General features: G+C 39.1%; 1 protein-coding gene across 1 annotated transcript; it reads right to left on the reverse strand.

Moving 5' to 3' along the window:
• Positions 1–10,506: 10,506 nt before the first annotated feature.
• LOC114415962 lies at positions 10,507–11,530 on the reverse strand. Its single transcript, XM_028380830.1, has 2 exons — positions 11,291–11,530; positions 10,507–11,202 (listed from the first exon to the last, which is right to left on the reverse strand). Exons 1-2 carry the CDS (start codon positions 11,528–11,530, stop codon positions 10,507–10,509), a joined length of 936 nt encoding a protein of 311 aa, XP_028236631.1.
• Positions 11,531–12,133: the final 603 nt, after the last annotated feature.

Here is a 12,133-nt window from a genome sequence, read left to right on the forward strand (position 1 = left end):
GTCAAATACCCCTGTCAAACATAAAGAGTTGAGGGGTGTTTCGGATTCTACAAAAAGGAAACATCATTTTGAAATTCCGATCACGCCAATGTGATCGGGTTTAGTGAAGGTCACAAAAATAACATCAATGTTTTGAAAAGATAACTTTTACAATGTCTCATTCTCTAGGGTTTTTCAAAGGAAGTATGAAAACATCCAATAATGGTTCCCAGGTTAGAAGAGATGCAAAGAGAGGCTCAAAATAACAAGGAGCAGGCTTAGAATCATGGTTACCTCGAGGAAAACCGCGAAGGTAAGATTGGAGGCTTTGTTCTCTACCGAATCCTCGAGATAAGTTTTGAAGATTCTGCTTCGATTAAAGTGTTCCTCTTGGTGTGGGGATTCAACGGCAGACAACGGCGGCTCGCGGTGGCCACTGGTGGTTGTGGGTGATGGAGAAGAAGCTTGGGGGAATTGAGGAGGGTTTAGGGGAAGAGAAGAAGGAAGAAGTGGCTGTTTTCAGCTGCTGCACGTAATTTAAAGCTTGCAACACTCAAATTTTCTGCTTCAGTAAAAAAAATCATATCTCACATTCCAGATGTTATATTATAAATCTCAACGGTAAAATTGTGGAAATTTATCCTAGGAACCTCCAAAAAAATTTTTTAAGATGATCCAACGGTTAACGAATCCAGGAGAGCAATTTTACCAAAATAGGTTTGAGAAGCTTCCTTGAGAGGCTTCTTTGAGAAGCTTCCTTGAGAGGCTTCTTTGAGAAGTTTCCTTGAGAAACTTCTTTGAGAAGCTAGAGTTTAGCTACACACACCCCTCTAATAACTAAGTTCACCTCCTTGAGAAGCTTCCTTGAAATTAAACATGGATAAAATAACACAATAAATAAAATTAAACATCAATTTATAATTAGTAGTATTTCAGGGTATTACAATGTTCATACAACTAACTTATAAATTCTATTTACCTCTCTTATTTTTTAATGTTAACGTTTGAATTTCAAGTGTATAAGGACAGATAAAAAAAAGAATTGAAGAAATCACAAGAGTATATTTCCCATAGATCATTTTTGCTGAAGAAAAGCGCACATGCAGTTGTCTGTACTATTAGTTCTTCTTTCTCCACAAAGAACAGAACACGTTGCAAGCTGATACACAACGATCATATGAAGGAAGGATCATATCTCGTAACAGATCTCATTTCTAAAGACTATAAAAGGTGACTCAACCTCTGCTATCAGAGGCAAGAAAATGAAAAGAAAACCGAGCAAGAGAAATTGAAGTGATATTTTTGTCAAGTTATTTGAGGATACATTTTTGTGCTTAAGTTATTTATTCTTTTCCTAGCAAAGTTATTTCATTGTATTCAAGCCTAAGTGTCTATCCACTTAATTCAAACATTGTTGTTTATGAAAGCCAGGAGTGGCTTAATGTTAAACAATACTTGGATGTTCTTAGATTCAGGGGGAGTTTAAGGGGTATGCCAAAAGTGGCCTAGAAAATATTGTTGTAGCCAAGAGAGGCAAGACAAAATACTTAACATAATCAAGTTTTCATTGGTGTAACTCTTTACTATTTTGTAAAAAAGAAATAAACATAGTTATGTTTAAGTGAATCTATATAAATTTAAGTGTTTCCACTTCTCTCCAAAGCTAATTAACATGTATTTTCTTGTGCTTATTTTGACACACTAGGTCACACAAGTCTCCCTCTGAAAACCTTTGTGAAATTTGTGTTTTACCAGCATTGGACGATGATCCACACTTGGTTTTAAACAAGCTGGTTTTTTCATTCATTGGACAGTGCATTCAGAGTCTTGTTTTTAACATATCTATTTGTGAAAATCATATCCATCGAGAAAAACTTGCATTGATATTGTTGGAATAGTCGAGAACCTAGAAGGTCAGGGTTGAATAAATTCTTTTGAAATATTTACCAATTACTTCTTTAATTGAATTAAAACAACCCTTTTCAACTAATCTAAGTTTTCTCAAAAGATCATGTGAAAAAGATCAACACAAACAAGAAAAATTTAAATGATTATAACATATGAAAATAGAGTTTTTATGTCCGTTTAAGATCAATTCCAATACCAAGATGAATTACAAGACTAAGGGTTTAGAGAGAAAGAGAATCACACAAGAGTTTATATTAGTTGAGTCCATGTAGGACCTACATCCAATTGTTCTAAGACCACTTAGAATTTTCACTATTAGAGAATATGGTGCAACACTATGCACACATAATTCCCTAAAAGAAACTCTAATCTTTCCCTTGAAACCTACAAGAGATAAACCCAGAATTGAAACCCTATCAATTTATTAACCTCTTGGTAACCCTAACCAAGAATCACAACCTTAAAGAATTTAAGAAAGTGGATTTAATACACGTGGAAGTGTAGATTTTCAATATCTTCAAGCTATTCTCATAAGATAATCAAAACATGATGGTAGAATGAATGATTCTTTGATCAACTTCAATCTTCAGACTAAATGCAGTGCAATCCTTTTACAAGACTCTCTTGAAATATTTTTCTCCAACACAAAACATATCAAGAGTCTTTAATAAAGAAAACACATAAGGGTATTTATAAACTTTGCAGTTAAAATAGATTTAATCGATTATAAAATTAGGCAATTGATTAATTTGTTAAAATCCTCTTTCTTCTGCATTTCTAGAAACTGGATAATCGATTAATTTGTTTTAGTCTAAGTATCTTTATTGCTTCTGTGCTTTCTGGGTAATCTATTTTCACATGTGGTAATTGATTATAGAATCACACAAAGAGCTTCTCATTGTTACCAGGAGCAAGGTAATTGATTATCAAATGAGGCAATTGATTATCCTAAGCTACAGATCCTTCCTTCTTTTGAAACTAGCTTGGACACTCGATTACCAAGCTTGGAAATTGATTAATTCGATGGTTCCAACCAAATTTCAAGTAGAAGTAACTTCTATTGCTTGTACTTAGGAAACTAAGAGAAATAGAATACTTCATTCACTTCACTTTTGACCAAAATTAAGCATGAAAAAGAATTAGACTATATCACACACATGCCTAATCTAAAAGCATTTAATACAAATGCCACATCTATTAAACATGTTTGGCATTGCAAAATTATCAAACCAAGACTAAAACTAAGGGCTTCAAGCTTTGATCTAACAATTATCTAACATGTTATTCAAACCCCCTTCTAGTGTGATATTAGTTATTTCAATTGGCATAATAACTCTACCTCTTGGGTTGAGTATTTAAAGATACAAAGGAAAAAATCCAAACAAAGAAAGAAATGGAAGAAGGATATGCTACCAACAAACAATCTTTGTTCAAAGGAATCAAATATGGCTGCTGGAAGGAAAGGATGATTGCATATTTTTTAAGTTATTGTACATTGATATATGGGATGTAGTAGAAAATGGAAATCATATTCCATATGATCTCGAGTTAAATAAGATCCCAACCAGTGACTGGACGGAGGAGTAAAAACAAAGATTTATGCTCAACTCCAAGGCTCACAATGCATTGTTGTGTGCTTTATCTGAAGAGGAATGTAAAAAAGTCTTGTCGCAACCTACCCTTCGGCGGGAGGGCGAGGCAAAATGTCGAAGGTGCATCTTCCAAAAAGGAAAACATGTAAGAGTCGCCACCCACGTTTATTTGAGGAAAACGTTAGAAAAACCATAAAGAAAGATCTGCGAATTTCAAAAATAAGGGTTTAGGAGTTGTTTACGAATAGGGAATGTATTAGCACCCTACACGCCCGTCACAAGGGACGATAGCCTTTAATCGAGTGTGCGCAACATGACTTCAAAATTATTTATTTTCCCTTTTTATATTTTTTACTTTTTGGGGTCGACATGAGTGTTGCCCTTGCTCCTACGTATCCTCAGGTGCAATGAGAAATTCAGACCTACGTAGTTCTTTAAAGTGAGAAAGTTGTGTGTTGAGTTGATGTTAGGCTTTTAAAAGATTCATTTTTAACTAATAAGAACAAAAAGAGGCCATCAAGGCATTGGACCTTGAACGATCTCAAGTGACTTCAATGGAGGTAAATTCAGTTATATGTTGATTTTAATCTTGGTTTTGTTCATTAACTTTCAATCTCTTTAAAAATATGATTTACGGCACCAATGACCGGTTGAAATTTACTTTACAAGTAGAAAAAATATTACGATGATAGAAGAAGGAGATGAAGATGCACAAAACAACTAAGAGGACCCCTAAGGGTGCATAGAACGTATCCAAATCCTTAAAACACAAACTAACCGAATGACGAACGAAGAACACTGAACGAAGAATGATGTAGAAGTTGATTATAGTCGCAATTCGGTAGCGCCTCGGCCTCGTTTCTCTCTTCTTTCTTCTTTTTCTCTCTGATTTCTCTCAAAAACCTCTCCATGTTGAATGTCCAACCCCTTCCTCAGCCTCCCTCACGCCTATTTATAGGAAATGAGGGCATTTGGGACTATGGTAGCTCGCCCAGGCGAGTTGGTTCCTTCAACCCTAAGCAATTTGGAGCCCAAGCAAGCCAAAGGCTAGCCTAGGCGAGCCAGGGTCCAGAAAATTGCCTGAAATGACCCTTTTGCCCCTCCTCTTGGGTATTTTTTGCATCCTTGATCAAAATGTCGAACGATCTCACGCCTTGTGTAGAAATTGGTGTCGAACAACACCTTTTGGTTAGCGAGAATCAAAACATCAATGAATGATAATTCCTGGACGAAATTAGGGTCTAACAGTTGCCCCTCTTTACTTATCTTTTATTGAAAATGAAAAGCTAAGTAAAGATAAGGTCGCTAATTTCATCTGAGCGATCTTGCTATCTGACCGGCAACTGGTGAAAACCAAAGAAGTGAAACTTGTAAAAAAAGAAAAAATGGATGAAGTATCAAAAGTACTAAACTAAAGATGTTGTAGTTTTGCACAACAAAATAGGAGACATTGAAGTCTTGAAATGTAAAGGCAAAAGACATTTAAGTCTTGAATTATAAAGATAGAAGACATTGAAGTCTTGAAATGTAAAGACAGAAGATATTGAAGTCTTGAAATGTAAAGACAGAAGACATTGAAGTCTTGAAATCTTTCACTAAAAGGCGAACACACTTGGTAAAGAAACAAACCTCCAAACCGATCAGAAGAACACACATTTTTTTCAAAAAACAATGCGACTAATGGGGAATGAAAGTATGTAGATAGAATTTATCATAACCAACAATGAGATTTAGGAAATTTGCATTTCGTTTCTAAAAGAACATTAGAAGAAACACTGGGTCCAACCGAACAGAGGAAAACTGCACAAGGTGTATAAAGCTTCGCATAGGCAAGTGTTTTCATCTTAATTCCAAATCATAGATATGTCATAAATTGGTTTTGCAGGTCATTTCCCATCAAATCAAGGATAATATGCATGATCATCATGGATCAATAGGACTTTCTAAGGTCGGACTTTGTAGGAAAATGGTTTTGGTTGCCCTAGCCTTTCCCCTTTCTTTTCCCTTTTGTTTTGTGTGGAACAAGAGAACAGTCCCAAAGATTTGGTTAGTAACTTAAATGAGCGATCACTTCCTCCCTCATGTCTTAACCAAGTTACTATTGCCCCCTTCCTTTTTAATCCTTTCGACAACTCTGTACATGGTTCAGCCATTGTTTGGTCCAAAGAACTTATTTTCCTTTGCTCTTTTCTATCTTTAATTGATTGATTTTTTTTTCTTTTCTTTTTTTTTTCTTTCTTTTTTGTTTTTGTTCTTTGTGTTTTTTGTTTTTTTTTTGTTTTGATGAACATTACTAACCAAAAGATGATAGAAACCCCTTTTGGAAGAGCCCCCTTCTTTCTTATCCCAGGGTAAGGTTGGAAACTTCCACCCTAGGTCAAGATTCTGGCAAAAATCTATGTTTGGCTCACAAGGTTTGCAAATGGCAGAAAATAATGTATATTGGGACAACTATTTGGCCAATGGCTTAGAAAGAAAAGAATGCCTAGATCATCCCCATGAATCGCATATTAGAAATTCATGCAAAATCAATCGCAAAACATACCCATGCGGACACTCAACATAAAATTTATGGTCACACGATCACTAAGGCTTAGGGTCTATTTCCAAATTTAGGCCAAATCAGTGTTTCAACCATTGCTCTTTTATCAAGTCCATACAAAACCTTTCATTGTTTTCACCCTCTAGGTACATATTTCTTTTTTTTAAAAAAACCTTTTGTGTTTTGATCCGCAAAATTTTCGAAGAAAACTGGTGATTGTTTCTTTTTTCTTTCCTAGGCAAAGTTGTAACCCGAGACTACACTTATCAAAGGAACAAAGGGCGTGAGAAAAAAGAAACAATGCATAAGTTTTTGGTTTAGTTTTTTTTTTTCAAACAAAACATCAAAACGAAATAACATAACAAAAATACTGAAAGTGATAAATGAAATAAAGACATGTTCACAAATTTATAAGGTCCTGGTCAAAAGGCCCAGTCTCTTCAAAGGAAGAAATCCATCACATCTGCCATGTCACCGTCTTCCTCAGCTCCATCTTCATCTCTTGGGGCCTCTGTGGGACCTGCCCCCGCCTGAAAATTAGGCCTGTCCCCAGGCCACGCAACAGTGGCCTTGAATTGCTCGGGAGTAGGCCATGGGTAAGGGCTAGGGTCCTGGCGCTGCTAGTGCAGGGTATACTGGTAGAATCTGTCATTCAACTGCACCTAGCCCCTATGGCTGGCCACCTGCTGGTCAGCCAAATGCTGCATATAGAGCTTCATCCTCTGCATGTGAGCTGAGACAGACTCTAGAGATGGTCGCTACTGTGGAGGTGGCGGTGGTGCATTTGCGGCCGGCTGCTGCTGCTGGTCCTGCCCCGGCTGTTGTACCTGCCTTGGCATGCAGTACTTCTCAATGAAAGACCTATTAATGGGAGGTCGGATAAGCTTTGTGGGCGTAACTGGCACCCCATAGAACTGGCAGAGACCTGTGATCAATGTTGGAAATCTTAGTGCTCTGTTGGACTTTTCTGGGTCCACTGGGTGTCTTGGAGGTGTGATACCTACAAACTGGTAAATGGCATCCGAGATAAGCTGGGCTATGTGAACACTGATATGGGTCTGGATAGTGTAGACCAGCTGGCATTTAGGCAATGGGGGATCAGAATTATGGTCGCTGGGAAGGATGTTGCTAAGGAGAAGCGTCATCCAGATCCTTGTCAAAGTGGTCATGCTAGTGCACATGATTCGCACCCACCTTCGTGCAAAGTAGCTGGCCTATGGTCTCCTCATCAAATCCTGAGACCTGGCATCTTCTCTCGCTGTACTCACAATGCTGCCCCTCTTCTAGGACCAAAGGATGCCCCATGAACTGGTTGATAGCATCTTCATCATAGGGGATCCATTGGCCCCGCACCCAGGAGCGCTTATCCATGACTCCTTCTTCGGTGGGCCAAGCATTTGCATAAAACTCCATGACTATCTTAGGGTCATACTTAGCCCCGGGCTCTGTCAGCTGGGTCCACTGCCTCCTGGCAACCTCCTCCTAGAATTCTGTGTATACCCCTTCTCTTAGTTGGACCCATCTCCTTTTGAGGAAAGACCAACCCTTGATCGCTTCGAAGCAGCGCTGATGCTCCTTGCTTCGGAAATGGTGTCCGTCAAACTCAATCTCCGCTTGTAGGGCTGCACTGGATCCCTTCCCTGCGGTGGTCTTCCTAGCCCTTTTAGTAAGAAGCTTTTTTTGGAGCCATCTGCGACAAAAAGAAAACAAAGGCAAAAGACACTAATATCTTAGCAAAATTATTATTATTATTATTATTTTTAAAAGAATAGCTAGTCATTGAAATTTTTCTTTTCCCCCCTTTTTTCTCTTAAAATTTTATATTATTATCTATATATTTTTTTCTACATACACACACACATATATGTATACGTATATATTTGTACATTTATTTCTAGCAAATCAAGAAGCTAATTTGTGCGCAAAATCACTCTAGAACAGCCTTAACATGAGTCTAAAACAACATTTAAGCACAAATTTAATTTGCTTACTTGCTTCAAATTTAATAAGAAATGGTGGTGACTTAAACTTCACAAGTTACTTGCCCATCAACAACTCAAACGATTTTTCTCAATTCAATCCACAACCCTATGTAAATTATCAAACCCTTGTGGCATTTCACACTTCAAAACGGTGGTGACTTAAACATGTTCACACTTCAAAACTTAAAAAAGAACATAGCCCAACCCTTGTGGCATTTCATCAAACACTTGACGTGCACATGTTGAAGCATGAAAAAATGAGGGATAAAGAGCACATATGACATGCAAATTCGTAAAAGAAGCAAGGATAGGCCTAGAGCCATCCAGTACAGCCACCAACCTAAGCATTTGATCATGGATTCATTCACAACTCATCCCACAACCATTGCAAAGCAAGCACAACCAAAGAACCAAATAGCACAAGGAAGAAGTAAAAATAAATGGAGATGGCACTTACTTGAGTGGGATGAATGGAAAGCAAGAATAATTGATACAAATGTGGAGAAAAAAGCTTGAATTTGCTCCAACAATGGAGGTCCCGTGGGTTCCTATGAAACTTTTGTTGAGTTTTGAAGAAAATGGGGGAAGATGGAGTGAAATTTGGCTTCACCCCTCCCCCTTTTTATTTTTTCGTCAGACCATGCTCGCTTAAGCGAGCTGGCTACTCGTCTCGCCCAAGCGAGCTGGCCATTCGCCCAAGCGAGTTGAATTTTTAATTTTTTTGCAAAATTTTTTGCAAAGTTCTTGTTATATATTTCTCTTTTAAACCTTATAATTATGTATAAACTTAGGCGAATTCAGGATATAATTCAGAAAATGAACAAGTATGAAACATGAAATTAAAGAGCAAAGTTAGAGATACTTGGTTGCCTCCTAGGAGTGCTTCTTTAACGTCTTTAGCCGGACGCTGGGTGGTGATCGATCTGATCATGGGCCTAGCACCTGTTAGTACCTGCCCTAATTCTTTGACAAAGAAAGTGTTATCACGAAAATGTGAAAAAATACTACAAGATACTTGTATCACCTTTCCACTTGCCCCTAGGCTTACCCAAGTTGGTGTGGTGCAAACCACCACCCAAAATGACTCTTCATTCATTTTCTGATTTGCAGGATCCCTTGATGATAAGATGCAGATGCATGCATGTTTATGATCAAACGTAAAAATGAAAATGATTAAATGGGCGTTACCGTGTTCAATTTTATTTAATGCTTACAGCACCCCTGCTGTACGTGCAAAATGGCTCCGGAATGAGTGAGCAAGAATGAGAGTGTATGTTCTTAAAGACAATAAAAATGTAAAGGACACAACACTGGAGGGAGAGATGCAAATCATTAATCCATATTTATTAATGTTTCGATTATGGTTTACAAAAAATTTAAGACTCGGAGATCCAAATGAGTCCTTGAGGAAACCCAAACATTGAGTCTTCGAAATGCCCCAAGCGTTACGTGTAATACCGCTTGACGATGTCAGAATTCACACACGAAGGCAGCTCTTCATCATCCATGTTCATAAGCAATAACGCTCTTCCCGAAGCCTTCTTCATAACAAATGGCCCTTCATAGTTCGGGGCCCATTTCCCTCTGTGATCCTTTTGAACCTACGACACCTTTTTTAGAGCAAGGTCCCCTTCGCTAAACTTACGTAGGCGTACCCTTTTGTCAAAAGCATTTTTCACTCTGCTTTGATATAGTCGCCCATGGCTCATGGCGGCCAGCCTCTTAACTTTGATAAGATTTAACTGATCAAAGCGTGCTTGGGCCCACTCTAATTCTTCCAATCCTGACTCTATTAGGATTCTCAAAGAAGGTACCTTCACCACAAATGGGAGCATAGCTTCCATCCCTTACACCAGAGAGAAAGGGGTTACCCCAGTAGATGTGTGCACAGAAGTTCAATAACCATGCAATGCGAAGGGGAGCATCTCATGCCAATCCTTGCATGACACGGTCATCTTCTGAACGATTTTTTTGATGTTTTTATTGGCAGCCTCAACTGCCTCATTCATCTTTGGTCGATAAGGTGTGGAATTATGGTGTTGGATTTTGAAATCTTCGCATATTTCCTTCATCATCTTGTTGTTTAAATTGGTGGCATTATCGGTGATGATCTTCCTGGGCAACCCATATCTGCATATTATCTCCTTCTTAATGAATCTAATCACCATATTCCTAGTCACGCTAGCATATGAAGTTGCTTCCACCCACTTGGTGAAGTAATCAATGGCGACTAAGATGAAGCGATGCCCATTGGAAGCCTTGGGTTTGATGGCCCCGATCACGTCTATGCCCCTCATAGAGAATGGCCAAGGTGCTACCAAGGCGTTCAATGGTACAGGTGGAGCATTAACATTACTAGTGAAGGTCTGGCACTTATGGCATTTCCTCATATGAGCGCAACAATCGCTCTCCATAGTGAGGCTGTAATACCCCGCTCTCAGAATTTTTCGGGCCATGGCATGTCCATTGGCATGCATACCAAAGGATCCCTCATGCACCTCTATTAGTATTTGTTCTGCCTCTCTTGCATCCCACACCGAAGCAACACCATGTCATGGTTTCTCTTGTACAAGATATTTCCACTCAGGAGGAAACTGGCTGCCAACCTTCGTAACATCCTCTTGTCATTGTCAGAGGCCTCAGGCGGGTATTCGTTGTCTTCAATGTATCGTTTGATATCGAAGTACCAAGGCTTACCATCCTCCTCTTCTTTTATCAAACAACAATGTGCAGGCTTACTACGACATCTGAATTCGATGTATGACAAATCTCTGTGCGGGCTTACTTTGAACAGGGACGCTAGAATGGCAAAGGCGTCGGCCATCTGATTTTCCTCTCTAGGAATGTGATGAAAAGATATGTCATCAAAGAATTCCATCAACTTCCTGATGTAAGCCTGGTAAGGTACCAATTTGTGGTCCCTGGTCTTCCATTCACCTTTCAACTGATGAATTACCAATGTCGAGTCCCTGTATACCTTGAGTAACTTGACCCTAAAGTCGATTGTTGCTCGGATCCCCAGGGCACATGCCTCGTACTCTGCTATGTTGTTTGTGCAGTCGAAGCACAACCTAGTCGTGAAAGGTATATATTGTTTGTTTGGGGAAACCAATACTGCCCTAATTCCATGGCCTAATGCATTAGACGCCCCGTCAAAACCACACGATCCACTTATCTTGGTCCTCCTCCTCGACCTCCTCTTTAAACAAGGTCATGATATCCTCATCAGGGAATTCTGGATGCATAGGTTGATAATCATTGATGGGTTGTTAAGCTAGGTAATTTGCCAAGGCACTCCCCTTTATTGCCTTCTGAGTGACATAGACAATATCTAATTCTGACAACAGAACCTGCCATCGAGCTATCCGTCTAGTGAGAGCGGGCTTTTCGAAGATGTACTTGACGGGATCCATTTTGGACACCAACCAAGTAGTGTAATTCAACATATACTGCCTTAGACGATGAGCTGCCCATACCAAGGCACAACACATCCTCTTTAGCAAAGAGTAGTTCATCTCGCATGCCATGAACTTCTTGCTCAAGTAATAGATGGCATGTTCCCTTTTTTCGGATTAATCGTGTTGTCCTAGCACACACCCCATTGACTCATCTAATACTATCAATTATAGGATAAGGGGTCTTCTAGGCACTAGTGGTACGAGCACAAGAGGATTCATGAGACACCGTTTAATCCTTTCAAATGCCACTTGAAAATCATCGTCCCACTAGATGGAATGATTCTTACGCAACAATTTGAAAAGAGGCTTGCAAGTGGTGATTAGCTGTGATATGAATCTTGCTATGTAGTTCAACCTTCCCAGGAAACCTCGGACTTGCTTCTTGGTGCATGGCTTGGGCATTTCGAGGATTGCTTTTACCTTGTCTGGATCTATCTCTATCCCTTTCAAACTGACGACAAAGCTGATCAATTTTTCAGATTTAACCCTAAAAGTACATTTTGCAGGATTCAACCTTAACCTGTATTTACACAGTCGCTCGAATAACTTCCGCAAATTGACAAGGTGTTCCTCTTCGGTCCTTGACTTGGTGATCATGTCATCAACATAGACCTTGATCTCCTTATGCATCATGTCGTGGAATAATGCCACCATGGCCCGCTGGTATGTTGC

Source organism: Glycine soja, chromosome 6 (genome assembly GCF_004193775.1).
Source record: "Glycine soja cultivar W05 chromosome 6, ASM419377v2, whole genome shotgun sequence".
Classification (NCBI taxonomy): domain Eukaryota; kingdom Viridiplantae; phylum Streptophyta; class Magnoliopsida; order Fabales; family Fabaceae; genus Glycine; species Glycine soja.

Coding starts and splice junctions, on each gene's coding strand:
- LOC114415962 (XM_028380830.1), bottom strand. CDS start 11,530: ATGGCATGCGAGATGAACTACTCTTTGCTAAAGAGGATGTGTTGTGCC. Junction 11,203..11,290: donor CAATAAAGGGGAGTGCCTTG/GCAAATTACCTA, acceptor CCTTGTTTAAAG/AGGAGGTCGAGGAGGAGGAC.